General features: G+C 34.4%; 1 protein-coding gene across 13 annotated transcripts in view; it reads left to right on the top strand.

Annotated features, from left to right (window-relative positions):
- The first annotated feature begins 18,744 nt into the window (after positions 1 to 18,744).
- LOC122519827 (forkhead box protein P1-like) overlaps positions 18,745 to 20,048 on the top strand; it is a 267,674-nt gene continuing 266,370 nt past the window's right edge. For 8 of the 13 annotated variants that reach the window (XM_043639563.1, XM_043639565.1, XM_043639567.1 and 5 more), the window contains exon 1: positions 18,745 to 19,671. In XM_043639563.1, coding sequence (XP_043495498.1) covers positions 19,642 to 19,671 — 30 coding nt within the window. In that variant the 5' untranslated portion in view covers positions 18,745 to 19,641. The remainder of the gene's footprint in view (positions 19,672 to 20,048) is intronic. The other 5 variants (XM_043639568.1, XM_043639570.1, XM_043639572.1 and 2 more) reach the window with 1 other exon arrangement.

Genomic DNA, 20,048 nt, shown 5'->3' on the forward strand with positions numbered 1-20,048 from the left:
TCTTAGCTAGTGCTGTTTATTCTCGTATTAACGCGGAACCTAAACTATCCGAAGACAAATCGTATACACTAACAGTCCTTGTATAGGAAAAGCTGACACGTCCGACGACTTGCCTTTTAAACGAGTTAATCGTGCTGAACGTCTTAACTGTTCTATTCTATTCTCCAGATTTCCTTATTCTCTTATGCGTGTACGTGTTTATGTGTGCGAAAGAGAGAGAGAGAGAGAGAAAGATGAACAAGCTCAAATTTTTGATGCAGGTGATATCACATATGAGGTGGAGGTGATACCAACGAAGAATTATCGCTCGTTTATGCAGAAAATAGCTTTTAGATTTAACACTTGAAGTATGTAAGCTAAGTCATCGCTTTGCTGTCAAATATTAGATTAAACGATGACGATGACGTGACTCTTTTTTTCTCGTGCTTATATTAGAAATATTCGATTGCTTAGTATGCGAATTCCTCGAGAAATAAGGTTTACCCTTATTTTTTTGTTCTTAAACGAGTAGAAATTATTATTTGCGACCCTTGTTGTGGTAGGATCGTTTGATATTAGATATGCGAATATTTGAATATGCAAATTTTTAGGAAAAAGGGGTCGTCTTATTTTTCTCGAAAATAAATGGAAGTTATTATTTGTTACAATTATTGTTAAAACTCATGATAACGCGTGTATATATTATTGTTACGATTTGAGTATGCGAATATTTTAAGTGAACAAAGTTTACTATTAAAAACAGAAATTCCTAATATTTACCATTACTTTCATAACTCAAAATAATAGTACTTAGTTTACATATCTACGTAGCGATATCAAACAATAAGTTAGGTAACTATAGAGTGACTTTCGCATATATTACTGCACAATACGTAATATCATCCGAAAATATATCGTTTTAATATAGAGCCGTGTTTGCATCACTGGCAAATCCTCCGAAATATCCACTGGCCGGCCGTTTCTAGTCCATGGGGGGTGAATTTCGCACAGAGAGAGAGAGAGAGAAAGGCAGAGATAGAAAGAGAGAAAGAGAAAGAGAGAGTGAGTGAGTGAATGAACGAGGTACTTTGGAAGAGTAGTGGGGGTGGGTGCTGCCGGTGGACGACGGCCAAAGCAGAAACGTTTTGAAGGGTAGTACAGGAGGAAGGGGGAGAAGAAACCAAAGAAGAAGAAGAAGAAGAAAGAAAGGGTGGGGGATGGGGGTAGCTTGGTCCCTAAAAGAAACATAAATAAGACAAATAGGGGCCATCGACAATAGAAAATATCGAATGTACAGAATGCTCCATAAATCGGAGGGTAGTTCTGAGTGGTGGTGGTGGTGGTGGTAGTGGTGGTAGTGGTAGTGGGGATAAAAGGTGGCTACCGTTTGCTATAAGGCGAGCGATCTTTTTATGTTCCAACGCGTTCCCTTCTGCTCCCTTAGAAATATATATCTCTATGGCCAATATCCGCGACCATTTCCCGAGCACGTTTCAAGGGAACATTCGAGTTTATATATATACATATATATATGTACTCTCTTTCTCTCCTTTACGTTACTAAAATATACGTTACTTTCTTACATTCGTGTATAGTTGGTAGGTATGTCCGTTGGTAAGAGCGTTTTCGCGTGGCTTTTCTTACCAAAGAAACTTCTCCAAGAATACGCGTTCATTCGTGAAAACCAATTCAATAAGGGTGACTCCGATACTTTGTTCAGATTTCAAATTCGACTTATTCGTTTGTTAATTTGTCAATTTATTTTTTTTTTATATCTAATTTCATTCATCGTAAAAATAATTTCATCGATCTAACAATACATTAAATCTTTAAATAAAAATAATAATTTGATAATAGCATCAGTGAATCCAATACTTTGTGGATTAGAATATATAATAAATACGTTTATTAATCTGTACGTTTGTATTTATATAGAAAATTTCTTTCCATTCCTATCAATCTAAAAATGATTTCTCCAAAATTTAAAGATCGACGAACTTCTATATAAATATAATGTCATCGTTAATCAATAAGAATTATTTCGTAGCATATTAAAAGACATCGACGTTATCGTAGAGTTTAAATTCGAACAAGTTAAAACATCGTACAAGGTAGTATCGCAGCATAGAAACGCGCATCCTGCTAGCTCGTTATACGCGAGAGGGTAGCTTGTAAGATGTAAGAGGTACGTATAATTTCGAGCTAAAGGGAGAGTGGGGGTGTACGAAAGGCGTGTTACGAATGAGTAGAGAGGGTTCGCAAATATAACCCAACGTTTGCGTTGGAAGCTTCTCGCAACCTGCTATACATACACACACGCGCGCATATATATATAGATACATACATATGTATGCAGGTGGTGGGGGTGGTAGTGGTAAACGCAAGAACGAGGATGGAAGGATGGAAAAGGGTTTTCGTGGATAACACGGAGCGAAAGAGCTAAAGAGAGAAAGAGAATAGCGTAGAAGGGCGGTTGGGAGTTGGAAGGATGGGCGGGGTGGTTAGGCCGGGCGAATTCCCAGGTTTACGTTTACAACCTTAACTACAAATTCGACAGAGTTACCGAGGCATAAGAGGGCGGATTGTGTCTCGTAAGGGTGGTTAGGGCTGCGAGTAAGAGTTCACCCCCTGTTCCCCCTCTGTTCTTCCTACTTCTCTTCCCATCCTCTCTCTCTCTTCTCTTCTACTCTCTTCGAGTTGTTAAGAAGTCCCTCTGGGCTAATTTGACTCCCAACCACCTCCACCCCACCCCGTACCACCCCTTATGACGATAGCCCTCTCTCTTTCTCTTCCTTTCTCTTTCATTTCGGTAGACTCTTGCTCGGTTCGATCACCTCTTCAAGTTCCTCGCACAACCGTTCCCATCACCTGACTATTACCTCTCTTCTTCTTCTTCTTCTTCTGCTATCTTGACTTTCTTACGAAACAAGATCGCAACGTCTAATCTTTGCAGTCTTTTAAAGGTCTGGTACGTCCTTTTTAACGAGGTTACGCGAGTCCTTAGTCTTATTCACTACCCTTTCATGTATATTTTTATATTTATTTAGTTTAAGATCCTTTAAGATCTATTTATTTTACAGGGGTCTTTTAACTATCACGTTTCTAGTACGTTCTTTTGTTTACGTTAATTTTTTTTTAAGGGTTGCTGTTTATCTGATCAGTATTTAGTGTTGGTTTAATTTACCGCATTATTTATTAACAGCCGATCAATTGGATTTACATTGGGAAAGTTTATTGACTGGTATCTTAAAAATAAACTTTCCGTTGACCTTTGATCGATTCAAAATAGATTATTCTTAAATGTTATTATTCAACATTTGATTACTTTTAATATCATTTATATAACTAATAAACACAAGGGTAATATAACGTTTGGAAGGTTTAAAAAGGAAGGATTTTTCGTAAAAAAAGCTCGATCGTGCATTCATTTCGGGAGTTTTACCCTCTTGAAGTAGTGCGCCGCCAAAAAAAGAAGACAGAGCGAGAAATATAAAGAGAAAAAGAGAGAGAAAATGAGAGAGAGAAAGAAGACGAGGGAGATCGTCCCTTTCCATTTTTGCGGCACGCCTGGCCAACAATACGACAAAGCATCGACATTATTTATAACGGTCGTTCGTTAAAGAGGAAAGCTCTGGAGACTCTGTAGAATGGTTGCACACGAAAAAGAAGAAGAAAGAGAAAAAAAAGGAAGAAAAAGAAAGAAAGTAAATGTACGAAAACGAATACTACGGTTGCATTTGAAAAGAACAAAAATCTCCAAATTTGCTATCACAAAAATATAACATATATTTTATTGCAATTTTCGTACCATTAGAATCCACATACGTGTAGTATAATAGTTAATAAAAAAAAATTGTTAGAAAAAAAAGGATTTCTTTTACGAAAATTTAAGAATGTCCGAAAGTATTGCTAACATAAAACGACTCGCGCGAGGTATGATTTATTTCCATATCTACGAGTACCTGTTTATGGTCTCAACCTTTTTACCTACCCCTTTTACCCTTACATATATATTTTTTTCTTCCCAACTGGGACGTGTTGGTCGTTGTCCCGGTACACGAGAGTGGTAGCATGAAAATATATGAAGTGTGTTAATCGACGGCGGACCTTGTAGGTCCCATATTGTGTTTGACGAATTAATAAAAAAAAAAAAGAAATGATATTTATCGTCAGTAGTTCGAATGAATTTTGCAGATAAATTAACCGTATTGCGTATCGTTAACTAAATAAACGCGAAACTCAGTTAAAGGAGTGCGGGGAGGGGTGGTTGTAGTTTAGTTGGATATTAAGTAGCAATTCTTATTCGTTGCTCTTGTTAGCTTGTTATTATTTTTATTTCAAACATAATTTTTTTATGTCCTTTCGTGGATACTGCGAAGAGTTTTTTGACCGTAATGCGTCATAATGCGTCGTGTCTCGAGGATGAGAAAAAAGAAAAAAAAAGTCCCTTCGGAGTTTTGTAAAGGAACGCGTTTTTCGGCAAACTACAAGAAAGATGAACGAAAAAAGGAGACTCACTCTCTTTCTCTCTCTCTCTCTTTCTCTTTCGAGTGGGTAAACTTCGAGATAAATGTGACACCTTTTATCGTCCAACGTAATAAATACCTCTCTTCATCTATAAAACAAACGACCAACGGCCTTGCGATCTCCCAACACCATCAACCCCTCCCACCACCCTTACTATTCCTCTTTTTCTCTTTCCTCTTTCGGTATCATCTCTTCTTCTTTGCTCTTCCAATGTTTAAATCTATGAAAATAAAATGAGAACACAATTTTCGCATGCGCAAAACAATGTATGAACAAAATTTAATTTTATATACATAATACAAAAATTTACATAAAAATATATTAAGAATGATTAGTGAAAATAAAAAGAAATATAAATAATAATAAACACAATAGAATAATAATAAAAGTGTAAAATTATTATATATAAAAAATAAAATTTTCTTATTAAAAATATTTTCAATTATAATAATAATAATAATAATAATAATAATAATAATAATAATAATATAATAGTCTAATTGTTGTACAAAAAAGTTAAATTTCTAATATAAGAATAAAATAATATAATAATAGAAGAAATGAAAGTAAAATAAAAATTGTTAAATAATTAGTATAAAATGAATATGAAAAAAAAAAGAATAAAAAGGAATGTAAAGGAAGGTAAGAGAAAAATAAACTTTATAGCTTTTAACATATTTTCCTTCAGCATTATCCTTGTTCTTTAACCGTAAGTACTATCGTCGCTTCCTACTACCCCTTTTATCCGATTTTTCTCTTGTTTCGTTTTGTTTCGTTTTTTTAATCCACTTTTATCTTCTTTTCTTTTTTTTTCTCTTTTTTGATCCTCTCCACTTTTTCTTTCCACCCACCCTCCCCTGTCACTCTCTTTCTCTTTCACTCTCTTTATTGTCTCCTATAGAAATCCGTCGGTTAACAACAATGATTTACATTTTTCTCTTTTTAATACACATTCATATATACACATACACGTATACAAATACACAGTGATCCTTTAAAATGTTAATCATATAATCGTTTTTACGGTTAAAAACGAATCTTTTAAAATGTTATATACACATACGCACACGCATACGTGTACATGTTATTTCTGCAACAGTAAATCTTTATTGAAAATGTTTAATAAAATATACGTTTAATTTTATGAATTTTTTAATACTCGTCATTTCGATGAGCCAATTCGCGAAAATTCAAAATTTTTCAAAATTTCTATTCAGGAGCATGCCTAAATGATTACCTCCCAAAATTCTCTTTCTCTTTTCGTTTGCATCTCTTTGTCTTTAACCCATTCGTTCTATTCACGTTCGTCCTCGTCCTCGTCCTTGTCCTCGTCCTCGTCCTCGTCCTCGTCGTTGTCGTCGTCTTAACGTTCTAATTATCATTAGTGCTGAGCGGACGGATGTCTCGTAATGTAGCTCCCGTTTTCTATCTTTTCTCTCTTTCTCTCTCTCTTTCATTCTCACTCCTTATACCACTATTCTCTAACCCCTTTGTCACTAGCATCAACCTCCCCCGATTCTTACCATTTCTTGAATATATCGTAGTGCTAGGGAGCTTCTATCTAAAATGTTAGAAGATCTAAAACGTTGTTAGGGTTCATTCAGTAATCTGAGGGAATCCGATAATTTTTGAATTAGGTTGCGTCAGAGTTTAACAAATATTTTTAACGATTTATTACGGTTACCAAAATGTATCAGAATTCTCTAAGAATTTTAAAGAAATTAAATCATAGAATTTAAATTAACTTAAAACGTATATTCAACTGCATCGATCATTTTTGATTACAATTTTGAAATTATTTAAGATCGTTTAGGGTTCTAAAATTATTAGAATTACTTAAGATTTTTGACAAATTTTAATTACGTTTTTAAATTATCTTAAAACGTGTTAATAATTTCATTATCACGTTTTCAAATAATTTCAAACATAGATATCAAAAATACAAATTAAAGGATACAAATAATTGGAAGTGACATTGATCGGATATTTAAATAAAGAAATCTTTCATAAAAGAAAGAGAAAACTAAAAGAAAAACTTTTATACCGCAATGATCGATATCAATTGTTGCGGGAAACGCCTCTTTTGACCAGTCAAGTCAACCGGGAGGGTCGGAAGCGGTGCGACTTGTTTGGATCCTGAGAACGTTCAGGAGGGTAAATTCTAGCCGCGACGGTTTAGGGTATCTAAGTAGATTTCAAGTAGAAGATTTATATGAAAGGACCGATATAGTTTAAAATGTGTTCAAAAATACGTGAAATGTCCTTTTGAACACATTGTTTTCAATATTACTTGCTATACGAAAGATTTCTTGCACTTTTTATTTATTTCTATTGAATTTTTATCCATCGTTCGTTCGTTCTTCCATCCTATTCATTCACTTAAAAAAAAGAAAATAAAATATTTCGGAATATAAAACAATTGTTTCATTTCTTCTGTTATTCCTAATTTTATTTCTTTTCATTGATTTTATGAAAAGTTTTGGATGTAAACTAGTTTTTCAAATTTTATTTTTAATTACTCTCTTGTTATTTTTATTGAATATAGGAAGACTTAGACACAAAACAGTTTTATTATATTTCACTTACTTTTATTGATAAAAGCAAGGACTTTGATACATAAAAATTATATTTCATTTTATTTTTAATTCCTCACATATATTGATTTTTTATTTATTTATATTTTAATATCGATTATAGAAGTAGAATAAGAAAACGAGATACGTTAGAAAAGACTTTGACGGGTGGAAAGGAAGAATGTCGGTGGTAGTTTCAAGAGTGGCGCCAAGGGAACAAGAGAAATATGAAACAGTCTTGTTTTCTCGTAAATCAGTTAGAAATTCCCCTCGGATAAGAAGGGATCGTAGTTGGGTGAGGGTCGAGACTTAAGAGGTGACTGCAACCCCACCGGATCTCTAATGACTACCCCTACTCTTACCCCCACTACTTTACACTGCGAACAGCAACATCAACTGTGGAATAGTCACCATCACCCATCAACCGTGTGCTATGTGGTCGCAATTCATTCCTTACTGTCATTTGCCTGATATTCTTGACTCTTTGATATCAATCATTCGTCCTCTTGGTGCATGTATTTTCATTTGGTAACGATAAAAAGGTAAGATCGGTTAAGTTAACCAACATCGAATACAATCCGTGGATAATCCTCTCTTTCATTCATTGGAAATCTCTCTCGAGACAAAAAAAATTTTTTTTTCTTTTTTTTTTGTTAACTACCGACTACGATATTCATCATAGCTCTTGGTTTTTATCGAAACCCCTAACGGTTATTATATATACTATGGAGAGTTTCTCATGCCGAAGAATTTAACTGCTTTCTAATGAGTAGACTCGTTTTTAATATTCTTTATCATTTTATTCTGTATCATTATGTGGATGATATGCTGATTCACATAAACGTATATTGCATAGAACGTATAGAAAGGGAAACATTTTTCACGTTTCTTTGATTCGGATGTAAGTATCTTTCAGTAATTATATTTGATGATTATGTTTTATATTATCTTTTTTTTCTCCGCATAAGTATCAATATTTTGTCTCTCTCGGATATCGTTCTTTCGGGTTTATTCGATAATGAAAAGGTACATTTAAAAGGGCTCGTATTTATCGAATTGTAGAACATTCTAATGTTCGTTCTTTCTCTCTTTTCTACCCTCGACTAGTCGGTTTCAAATCGTTGTTCTACCCTTGAGCTAGATTTAAATACATGACTAATGTCTCGTCGTTCCTCGTGGATCAGGTATTTACTGAGAAACTAAGTTTAAGAGAGAAAGAGAGAAAACATTACTCCCTTGAAATGTGCTAAGTCTTCTCGAGACAAACGAAGTGAGAATGCGAATGAGTGTGAGTGAGATAGAAAGAAACGAAGATTGGTAGAAACGAGTGTGACGAGATGACGATCAATCTCTTTTAATGGCCGACTCCTTCGGAAGTTTTGTCAACGGATTAGATGAAGCTTAGAATACGAAAGGCTCGGGGATTTTGCAGTATCGGAGAAATCACATTTTACCCTTCATTTGTCACAGCGAATAACAAAAAAATAGATTGGAGAAAAAAAGATAGAAAATTTGTGAATCTAAAACGTGACATTGACGTTAACTCTTTCTAAACTTAACTAAACAATAATTTATTATCTTTCTCTATCTCTATCTCTTTTAACCCTTTATGGTTGAACGTAGTATCGTCACTCGAGACCGTACTGATGAAAAATAATTTCGACAAAAAATCGAATGCGAGCGCAAGAACCTACAAAGAAAGAGAAAAAAAAGGAAATAAAATAATAAAATAAAAAGAAGTTGAAGAGAGAAAGAGAGAGAGAGATCGAAAATAATGATAACCGTTAGTTAAAAGTACAATTCTTTAATGGATCGTTAGACTTTCAGGAATTTCGTTGCATTCAGATAAACGTTCTGGACACTCTCTTCTCGTTCGTTCGCATTATTTCACTCGAATATCTAGACGCGTTCTTGCATACATACTACACACACACACACACACACACACACACACACACACACACACACACACACATATCGTTTCAACTGGAATATTAGCCGTTACTCCATTGTGTCCGAGGATTTTTATAATTTTTTCGAGAGACAGTTCGGCCGCATTAACGGTAAGCTTGCAAACTTCTTTCTTTCTCTGTTTTTCCCTTTCTTTTTTTTCCCTTTTCTTTTCTTTCCTTTCCTTTTTCTTTTTTTTTTTACTATTTTCTTCAATGGGATCGTAATTACGCGGTCCACTAGACGTTGCTTTTCGTTCATTCGTTCGTTCGTTCGTCCGTCCGTTCGTTCGTTCCCTTCAACCCCTCACTTTCCACCCCTTTTTCACCCTATCGTCCTTCTTCCATCCTACACCTCTCTCGTCCCTCTTTTACTCTCTTCTCCACCTCCCACCCTAATTCCTTCTTCCTGACTTCCTCTACTTCCTTCCGCTTGTGTGTTTCACCCTCTTCCCAACTCGCCCCCTCCCCCTCTCCTCTTCGTCTCATATCCACCTACTCTTTCTTCTATTTTATTCGACGTTACTCGACGAATCTCCAACGAATCTCCAGCTGCGGTTTGACGAAACGTAAGCGAGAAAACGAAACGAACACGCCGAAAGGTGCCTCTTTCTAACCAATGACGAAAGAGAAAGAAAGAGAAAGAGGACGCATGTCGCTTTCGTTTCTGTTTTATCTTTTTCTTTCTCTATCTTTCTCTATTTTTCTGTCTCTGCTTTCTCTTCTCCACCACCACCCTCAAATAATGCGATCGCCATCTGGATGCTTCCTCTCCTTACCCTCCTCGTACAGCAGCTCGCTGATGGTGAATACCTTCTCTTCTAAAGAGAGAAAAAGATAGAAAGAAAGAAAGAGAGAAAGAGAGAGAGAGAGAGCACCCTTCTGTTTCATACATATTCGTTAAGTTATTTTCGCGCTGCTGCGAACACCGTCTCGTCAAAAATCAAATTCACCGTTTAACGCTGTCGACTCACGGTTCAGAAATAAGAAGGAGAAAAAACAAATAACATTGGGAACTACTTTAATATTTCGATATGAGTAAAGGATAGAATAAACAAGAATTTTTATTCGACTAACAGAATTTTTCTTTCAAATGTTTCGTCGATTAAAAAGTAGTCAACTATGTAATTTAACTTTTCGATTATTTTTTAGGATTTCTTTATTTATTTTGTTTTAGGAATAGGTGGAATTGGTCGGTTACATTGGATTATTATTTAAATATTTCGATATTAAGTAACTGTAGAATAAGGAATAATTTATATTCGATTAATAACATTCGTCTTGTAATATTTTAGATTAAAAAATTAAGATAATTTTGTATTTTGACTTTTCGATTATTTTCTAAAATTTCTTTCTTTATTTTTTGAGAAATAGGTGGCATCGTCCGGTAACGTTAGACTATTACGTTAATACTTCAACACAAATAAAGATAAAATAAACAAAGATTTTTATTCGATGCAATAGAATTTGTCTAAAAATCTTTTAGGTTGATAAAAAAGATAAATATAGTATTTTACCTTTTCTCGATTATTTTCTATAAATTCGATATCCAGTTATGTTCGAGAAATAAGTGGAAAGTATATGCCAGGCATTGTCTGGTCAAAGTTAAAACTAGATATAAATTATAGCGAAAATGTTTCCGTAAATAAGAGCGGAACGAAATGTGCCGCGTGGTTTTGCGGCTACCGTCTTTCGCCATACAGACAGAGAAAGACAGAAAAAGAGAGAGTGAGAGTAAGAGTAAAAGTTAGAGCGAGAGTGGGAGTGAGACAAAGACAGAAACTGGTTTCGACTTTCAAGAGGGTGGTGACTCGACTGGGTGAGATTATAGAGCTTTGCCGGGATATCAATTATAACCAGAAACAGTTATTCCGTGCACCGAAGCCCTTTCTCTAGCCCTTTCGAACCCCCTTCTCTCCGCTCTCCGCTGTTTTCTCTTCTTCTCCTCTCTCTTTACTTCTCTCTCTCTCATTCCTTATACAGTCCCAACCGTTCCTAATCCTCTGTAAATTATATTATTTTCACTGTTTGTTTACCGGTCTCCCTATTCTGTTCCCGTCTGCGCAGGATTTGCGGCGACTTTCGGGCTTTCGTCGTGTTTCGCCCTTTCCGCACGCGGACTCCGTATTAAAATCATTATCAGGGACCCCGTTTTCGATAGAAATCGGACAATTTTTACTTTTCCTATTTATCATTTTCTTTTTTTTTGATTTACTCGTTTGATTTTTAGTAAGATTAGAGAACACAAACAGTGAATTACAAGAGAATATCAAATCGTGCCACTAAGTGTAAATAATATAATTTATTTATATTTTTATTATCACAATTATTCAATTTAATAAGTAATCAATATATACTCGAAAGATTTAAACGAATTTATTGCAATTATTTTCATCGAATTTTATTTACAATAATTCAGACAATTCGTTTTTGTATTTTTCTTTCTTCCCTCTTTCTCTCTCTCTCTTTAAACGAACTTCGTATTGATTTCTGTAACGTGAACGCGTTTAACACTCTCGTAAAGATTCTACATAAAGAAAAGAAAAGGAAAGAAAAGGAAGGAAGAAAAAAAAATCTGACGAGGCATAGAATTTTGTCCATTTTACACCCCTTTTAACGCCTTTATTTCCCAAGGTATATCGCGTTACCGGACGCGGCCGGCATAGATGCTATTATGCAAATGTACGAGGCGAAACGGCCTGGACCTGACTATGATCGTTCCGAGACAAACCCCTCTCAGCGTTCGCGCCTTTTCCTACGAGGGTAGTTTGTAGGAGGGTATAAGAGGAGAGGGTAGAAGAGACGTTGTCGTTGTTAGCGCGATACGCACGTGCACTGCTTCTAAACACTCCCTGATATTTCGGCTAACTTATTTCCGTATGGTTATCGTGATCGTTTCCCTGAACTCGTACAATTCATCCCGTGAATAGAATCAATCTTTTTTAAATATCTAAATATTTGAAAAAATAAACTATAAGATTTAGAATATTTTTGTATATATATTTTATTTGCTCCGAAAAAATATGAGAAGACGATTCAAAAATTCATACCATCTTTACCTCCTTATTGACATATTAAATCGATAATTAAATAATTAGGTTAATGTATACAGAGTGACCCAGTTAAAATAAAATCGGTATCAAAGTTTAACCAAAGCACGTCGTTGTTTCTCTCGTTAGGCCAATAAGAGGAATACCAAGAGAAACAAGAAAGGAAGAAAACGTCGGATAGATAGGAACACAAGAAGAGAGAGAGAGAGAGTGTGTGAATGAGAATTCGCTGGTTGGCAGAGATGCGGTGGGAGTGTTGTTGGGGTGATAGCACTCGGGGGTGGGTGTTTACTTTTGGTGTTGGGCAAGTAGCGCCCGGCATGCATGGCTCCCTCTGATAGCAAACAGCGAGTATCGATCAGTATGACTCTGGTAAACAACTATTGTAGAGTAGTATAGTATAGAATGTGCTTCGTCCCTTCGAGCCCCTTTCGAGCCTCCCTTCGAGTCTCTCTTCTCGCCCACGCGCAACTTGTCCCGCAAAGACCACCTCTCCTTTCCCTTCCCTTCCCTTCTTCTCCTTTCTCATTCTCCTCTTCCTTTCTCACCCCCTAAAGCAACCCCTTCGCCCAGTATACCAACCGGGTTGGGTGGACACCCATTCCTATCCGCAACAACGCTACCGTATACTCGCGATATGCTTGCTTACGTGCCACTCAGGGCCGCTGCCTTTCACCAACCAATTTTACCTATTCCAAAATCTGCTCTTTCATGGGTTTAACGTTTATGATATTTTCTTTTGATTGAAGGAGTCAACGGGGCTGGAATGTGAATTTATTTTCTTTGGAAGATTTAATTATTCTTTGTTATAAGTTTTTGATATATGGATAAAGTAGTTTCAATTAGGGTTTTTATATTTTCTGTATTAGTCCATTTCTTAGATTTGTGTGATGATTATTGTTTAAATTCTATTAAATTGTAGTAATCAAATTTATTCTTTCATAATATGTTTTATTTCTATGATTGATAAATAAATCGTGTATAATGAAAGATGAAATTTTTCTAATGCAAATTTTGATTGATTTTTATGATAAACATTGAGAATAATTAATTTCTTACAATCGAGTTTAGGAGAAGCTCGTTTTATTTGTTACATTAAATTGTTAAAATAGACGAATTTTTATTTTCCATTTTTTATTCCTACAATCGATAAATAAATGGTATATAATGAAAATTCAAGAGTAGGGAAAGAAATAAAAATAAAAGGAAGAAGGTGAAATTTTGTCAAAGCAAATCCGTCCCTGCGGAGGATGCTAATCATCTTGGCGAAGGGTGTCTGAAATTGTCGCCCTATGGAGAGCAACTATGGGGCACGGCTACGGTTCTCACCCTAACGGCTCGCTTAACCAAACAACCCTGATAAATTATGCAAAAATCAACAACACTACGAAATGCACCTCTCTAACGCTTTTCCTCTAGATTGAAGCTCCGCTACGATTTACCCCCCGTTCGTCTCACTTCACTTTACCACATCTCACCTCACTTAAGCTTACCAATTCCCCATAATCTTCGAATTTCTCTCGTATTTTTAATTACTCTTTTAATCTATGATTATTATTGTAATGAATATAATATTCGAATAGAGGAGATTTTCTCTGTCAACGTAATTATAAATTTGGTCCCTAATCTAAAATGATTCGCAAATTTTATTCCGTCGGCCATGGAATATTTCGTTAAAAGAATATATCGTCGAATAACGTCGAAATCATTTTCTATAATTATTTCTACAATATTATTTCCTACATTTTTTGCCGGAATCAACGAATTTTCTATTAAAATATATATAGAAGATAAATTTTTAAATAATACCGATGGCCTCTAATAATATCCATTTTTGTCTATATAATTATATTACACTTTTAAATTATGTTCAAAGAAATAATATGACGGAAATTAGTTACGCTACGGTCTAATATCTACGTACAGACAAAAAATTTATATTAATTTCTCTTTTCATGAATATATATAAAACAATATTAATATCTTTATTTGTATGTATTTTTTCGAAATATCCAACAAATGAAAGAATTTCAATTTCTCTTCCTCCTATCCAACCAAAATTCTCAAATATACCAAACAAAAAATAGTTTCATTTAGCGATATTACTCACAAATATACAAATATTTCCTTTCCTAAAAACAGGAATCCCATGTCGATATTAAAAAAAGAGAGAGTGAGTGAGAAGGAGATGGATGGAAAATCCTAGTTTGTTTGTTTTAATCGTAGATTTAACAATTCGATCGAATGAAAGAAACGCATACGTTTGTACAAACAAGTTGGTTAACAATTTGACGATACCATACACACACACATATTTACACGTGTGTATATGTATGTGGAGACGAAATATGAAACTCTCTTTTTGTCAGGCCGCAGTCGATAAGCAACGGTACGGTGCAGCGATTTGTTTGTTTAGGATGGAGATGAATGTGTGTGTGTGTGTAATTGGTGCGTGGAACAACGCAGCAAAACCGTTGCAACAAATATAAAGAAATAAAGAAAAGAAGGACAAGTAAAGGGAGAGAGTCGTAGGCAGATCGTCCAGACGAAAGGGCGTGTAAAACATGTAAGACGTGTAAGACGAAAAGACGTGTAAGACGTAATTCTAGTAGCCGTTTAAGACGTTCCATTTAATTTTTATAATTTCTTTAGTTTAAAATAAATACTTATCCGTTCTTTTGTTTGTATTGATAATTCCACAATATACTCACTAATAAACCTATTATCAACTTTATTTGCTATCTCCATACCTGATCCTACATGTATATGTACATTTAGTTATAGCAATTGAGGCGTGACAGTGGGATCAAATTGTGGCGGAGAAGGATCGTTTTATTTTGATATAAATCAAGCGAGTTAAAGTGAGAGTTCGTGTCATTCGCGTTCGCGCGTTAACCTGTGTCGACGAAAAGCAATCTCGATAACCGTAGAACATACATATTTGTGTGTGTGTGTGTGCATGTATGTATATTTGAATGAGTGAGTGCGTGCGTCGCGAACCGTGAAATCCGCAGGCCAATAAACGAATACAAGCGGGCGTACGCGTGAGAATAAAATTCGTCGCTAAACTTCGTGCAACAGGTGTTGGACGGCTATTGACAATCTTTTCATCAGTATGACGCCGTGTTTGCGCGATATTTCGTTGAATTCTCGGTTGCTTTGAAAGCGAGACCGAGAAAAAGAGAGAGGGAGAGAAATAGATATAGAAAGAAAGAGAGAGAGAGAAAGAGAGAGAGAGAAAGAGAGAGAAGCTTTTAACGAATTGTGTTCGTTACTTTTTTTTATTGTGATTTTTGATCATTGATTAATATTGAGTAAACATCTTTTTTGTTGTTTCTATTTTTCTTATTCACGTATATATGTGTATGCGTGTATTTATTTACAGAGTGGATTATAAATCAGTGACTAATATAGTTGTTAATTAAAATTGAAGTTTATTGTTGTTGTTATTGATCAGTCGATATTAAAAAAACTGTACATATATATATACATATATATATATGGATTAAAACATAAAAATTAATTGAAAAAAATATCTCTTTGATGGAAGTTTATAGAATAACATAGCATCTAATTTAAATAGTATAGTAAATTTAAAATTATTGTTGTTTTTAGACATTAATAGCTATTAAAAAATTCTTAAATAATTGAATAAAAAAGTAAAAAACAAATAAAATAAAATAAAAATATTATGACCGATAATGTGATTGAACATTCGTAAATTATAGACAAATTTATAATAATACATTATTTCAAATTGAATTCGGTTTACTTGCAATTGTTAATGAGTCATACTACTTTAAGTAAAGATTTTCTCTCTCTTTCTCTCTCTTTTTTGGAAAATAGGACAGTGTGTTGATATCTTCGATCGAGATATTTCGAACATGTCTGTCTCACTTCTCTTTCTCTTTCACTCCAATAGGAATCGTTATCAATGTGAGCGCGTTAGTCGCATTCGTTCGACATTGTCCTGGCCAGTCGACCGAAGAGAAATAACGAAGAACAACAACAACAACAACAACAAACTAGTCGATTCAAAGTCCTTACGAGTGACCTGCTTTCTCCGCATTGTGTCCAATACTTCACCCTCTGTTATCATTCCGAATATAGCTCTGACAGTTTCGATCTTGCCTATCACATTTTCCATACACTCTCTCTTTCCTCCATTCTCTTTCTCTTTCATTTTATTAATTTATAAGAATTTTTATTATACAAAATGTCCGAGGTTTTTCCCAGTAAAACGGTGTTAGTATATTTTATGCATGGAAATAAGGACAAACAAAATATGTTCTCTAAGTATAAGTCATTTAAAGTTGTATTCAAAAGTTATGATTTTAATTATAAAATGTTTATATTTATTTAAAGACGATACATTATTATGTTCACTTTTATTTATACTTATTTATGACGTTTATTATTCCAAATCGAATTATTTAACGAATTCCAATTGATATCAGTTTTTTTGAAATTCCCTTGTAAAATATTATCGATCGAAATACTGAAAGTATTTTCAAACCAAGAATACGCGGACATTCATTACGCATAATGGTTTATGCGACGGAAATACTTGGATTACTGTAAAAGAGTATCAACGTAGATTTTCTGCCAAAAGAGTCCAAGCATTAGTTAGTTTTTTGTGAAAGTTTATTCACAATTACGTGAAACAGGTTCGTTTTATCTTGCATTCGCGTAAGTGATCAATATTTTGAAGAAAATATAAAGTGATTCAAAAATTTTGTGTCATAAATTTGTAATGGAGCTTTTAATTATCTACATTTTTATAACATTTTCATTCTTATTTTTGTAGAAAGAATACGCTGACACTGTTTATTTGGAAAAACTTCAGACATTCTGTGTTTGGTAAATATTTTATATTTTATATTTTATAAAATTTAGTGAAAAATAATTTATAGAATACATATATATATATATAAATTATAATTCAAAATAATAAGAATAATTTTAATAATATAATAAGAATTATTATAATATAAAATTCCATGGGATTTTTATCGGTTTCAGTTGTTAGCTTTGATGTTACTAGTAATCGTTGCTTATCGTCAAAGCCGACGATTAAAAAGAATCACGACACTAATACTCCCATATGAGAGAATCGAATTAGCACAAGGTATTTCGTGCCCAAGGGGTGGACGTATCTGCCATAGCAGAGTATAGACATTCATGTAGTTATTGTTATCGATTCGACCTACTCGTAAGACCAGACTAAAGCTGACCTATTCCGACGTCTCCCGTACGTTTCCTACGTCCTAACATTTCTTCTCTTCTTCCTAATCGTCCTTTTCTAAAGATAAATGTTCGTTTTATTAGAGAGAGATACGTACGTTATCTTTTAATTAGAAATCCTTACTTCGAATTTCTAATACAAGAATTTCACATTTTCTATTATTATAGAATATTTTTGTATTATTTTGTATTCCTTTTCTGTTGGATTTCGATAGGTTATTGATGTATATATGAGGTTGATTTTTAAAAGTTATAATATATAATATAATTAATAAGTTTTCATATAGAAGATAATTTTAATTATATATTACAGTTGTAAACATTTCACGCATATAATTATTCGGATAATATATTTCTTATTTGATATTTTGTAGAAATAGAGAGAATTATTATTATTTTATTATATGATTTAAACTATAAAAATTGTACAGATATCTCTAATGAGTAATAAAATATGCACGATAATAAATACATAACCAATAAAATAATAAACTCATACAAAAAAACCCATACTATAATAATATTACTCCAAATAATAATTAACGATAAAGAATAAGAATTACGAACGTAAGAAAAATTGATATGAACAAATAGATTTAATTCCTCGTTAAATAAATAAAAAAAAAATATATAAAATAAATAAACAGAAGCTTTCGAATTTAAACCCCAAAAAAAAAGAACAAATAAAAAAAATATATAAAATAAATAAACAAAAGCTTTTGAATATAAACCCCCCCAAAAAAAGAACAAATAAAAAAAAATATAAAATAAATAAACAAAAGCTTTTGAATATAAAACCAAAAAAAAAGAAAAAAAGGAAAAAAAAGAAAAAGAAAAAAATAAGAAGAAGAAAAATAAGAAGAGAAGGGAGAAGAGAAAAATGGGAAAGAATAATAAAATGATAAGAAAGAGAAGGAGGAAGATAGGAAGGAGTGAGAGAGAGTGAGAGAGAGTGTTGTCGTGAGGGCGCAAAGAAGATAAACGAAGTGGTCGGTTAGTGGGGATAGTGTGTAAAGGGAGAGAGTGAGATGGGGATAGAGCGGGAACGGATTGCACAGTGCGCCGACTCAGTAGCCGCGTGTTCGCGAGAACCGGAGGGTTTCGCGGCTAAGCTGCCGCCGAGCGTCGCACAGTCGCGACGGCACCCACCGGCGCGCGGTACCCCTTATTCTTCATCGGCACGCATATATTCTCAAAAAGAAAGAAAGAGAAGAAAAAATACGAAATAGAATACGAAAGAAAGAGAGAGAGAGAGAGAGAGAAAGAGAGAGAAAGAGAGAGAGAGAGAGAGAAAGATAAATACCAAAACATATATACACACAAACACACATATATATAAATATATATACATATATATTTATATATATATATATATAATATATATATATATATGAACGTATATATACATGATATATACATATATACCATTCTAAGTATATATCTATGTATATGTTGTATATGTTGTATATGTATATGTAATTAGTAAACGCGTTAGAACTTTAGTTTCAAAATCCCATCACGTTTTTACTCTCGTCACCATTTGTGGACAAGGATCAAAAGGAAGAATAGATATACTTCAACGTGGCTTACATCGATATTAACAATAACAACAATAGAAACGTCTGACAGAGGAGTCTGTTAATCGTTTTCTTTGCATCGAAACGATCGTTGAGGAATCATCAGTAACGTCGTCGTCGTCCTCGTCGTTGTTGTTGAAACATTGTTGGGGGCACATATCAACGAGGAATTTGTAAAAAAAAAGTAGTGGTTGCATTTACTGATTGGTGTTAACAATCAATTATAAACGTTGTTATATATTTCTCTATTTTTTTTCGTTCCTCTCCCTTTTCTCCGATTTTCCGTATCTATTTCTATTTCTCTTTTGCTGGCGGCCGGCAAACACGTGGCTGAGGGTGACAGCACGCGCGGTATTTCTGATAGAAAGAAAGGGAAAGAGAGAAAGAGAAAGAAAGAAGAAGAAAGAGGAGAGAAAGAGAGAGAGAGAGAGTGAGAGAGGGAGAGAGAGGAAAGGGAGAAAGTTTAGAAACGTGGTAGCAAAGGGACAGAGAAGAGAGTGAGAGGGGGTGGGTGGGAGGAGGACAGGCTTGGCAGAAGGAAGAAGAAGAAATTAAGAGAAACAGAACGACAGAAAGATAACGGACAACAATAGGAAGAAGAAGAGAAAGAAGAAGAAGAAGAAGGAAAGGAAGGAAAGCATTTGGTTGATCCTTTCTTTTATTATCTTTTGGCGAGTCGAGAAGGACGGAGCAACAACGACCGAGAGCAACCACGAGCGAGTCGACGAGGAGGAAGCGGGACATGCTGGAGCCACGCTGGAGACCCGTCCAGGTAGCCTTACTCATCCTGCAACACTACTTCCGTCTTCACTGCACTGTCTGCCTGCCTGTCTGCCTGTCTGATCGCCTGCCTGCCTGCCTGCCTGCCCGTTTGACTGCCTGACTATCTGTCTGACTGTCTCTTTGACTATTTGTCTGTCTGACTACCTGCCCCCATCTACTGCGAACAATTTTACGCGAGATTTTTTCACTCGTCGCATTTTATCCAAACTCTTTCTTTCTTTCTTTCTAGTTTTCTTTTCTCTTTCTTAGTTTCTTCGTCACCTTCATTGCTTCTTCCTCAATCACTTACATTTTAATTTCTTCAAGGCTGAATTTTTGTGTTTTACTTTAGTAATTATTTAGGATTAATAAGAAAAGAAAATTCTA

The sequence above is a fragment of the Polistes fuscatus genome, unplaced genomic scaffold (genome assembly GCF_010416935.1).
Source record: "Polistes fuscatus isolate 324 unplaced genomic scaffold, CU_Pfus_HIC Scaffold3, whole genome shotgun sequence".
NCBI classification, from domain to species: domain Eukaryota; kingdom Metazoa; phylum Arthropoda; class Insecta; order Hymenoptera; family Vespidae; genus Polistes; species Polistes fuscatus.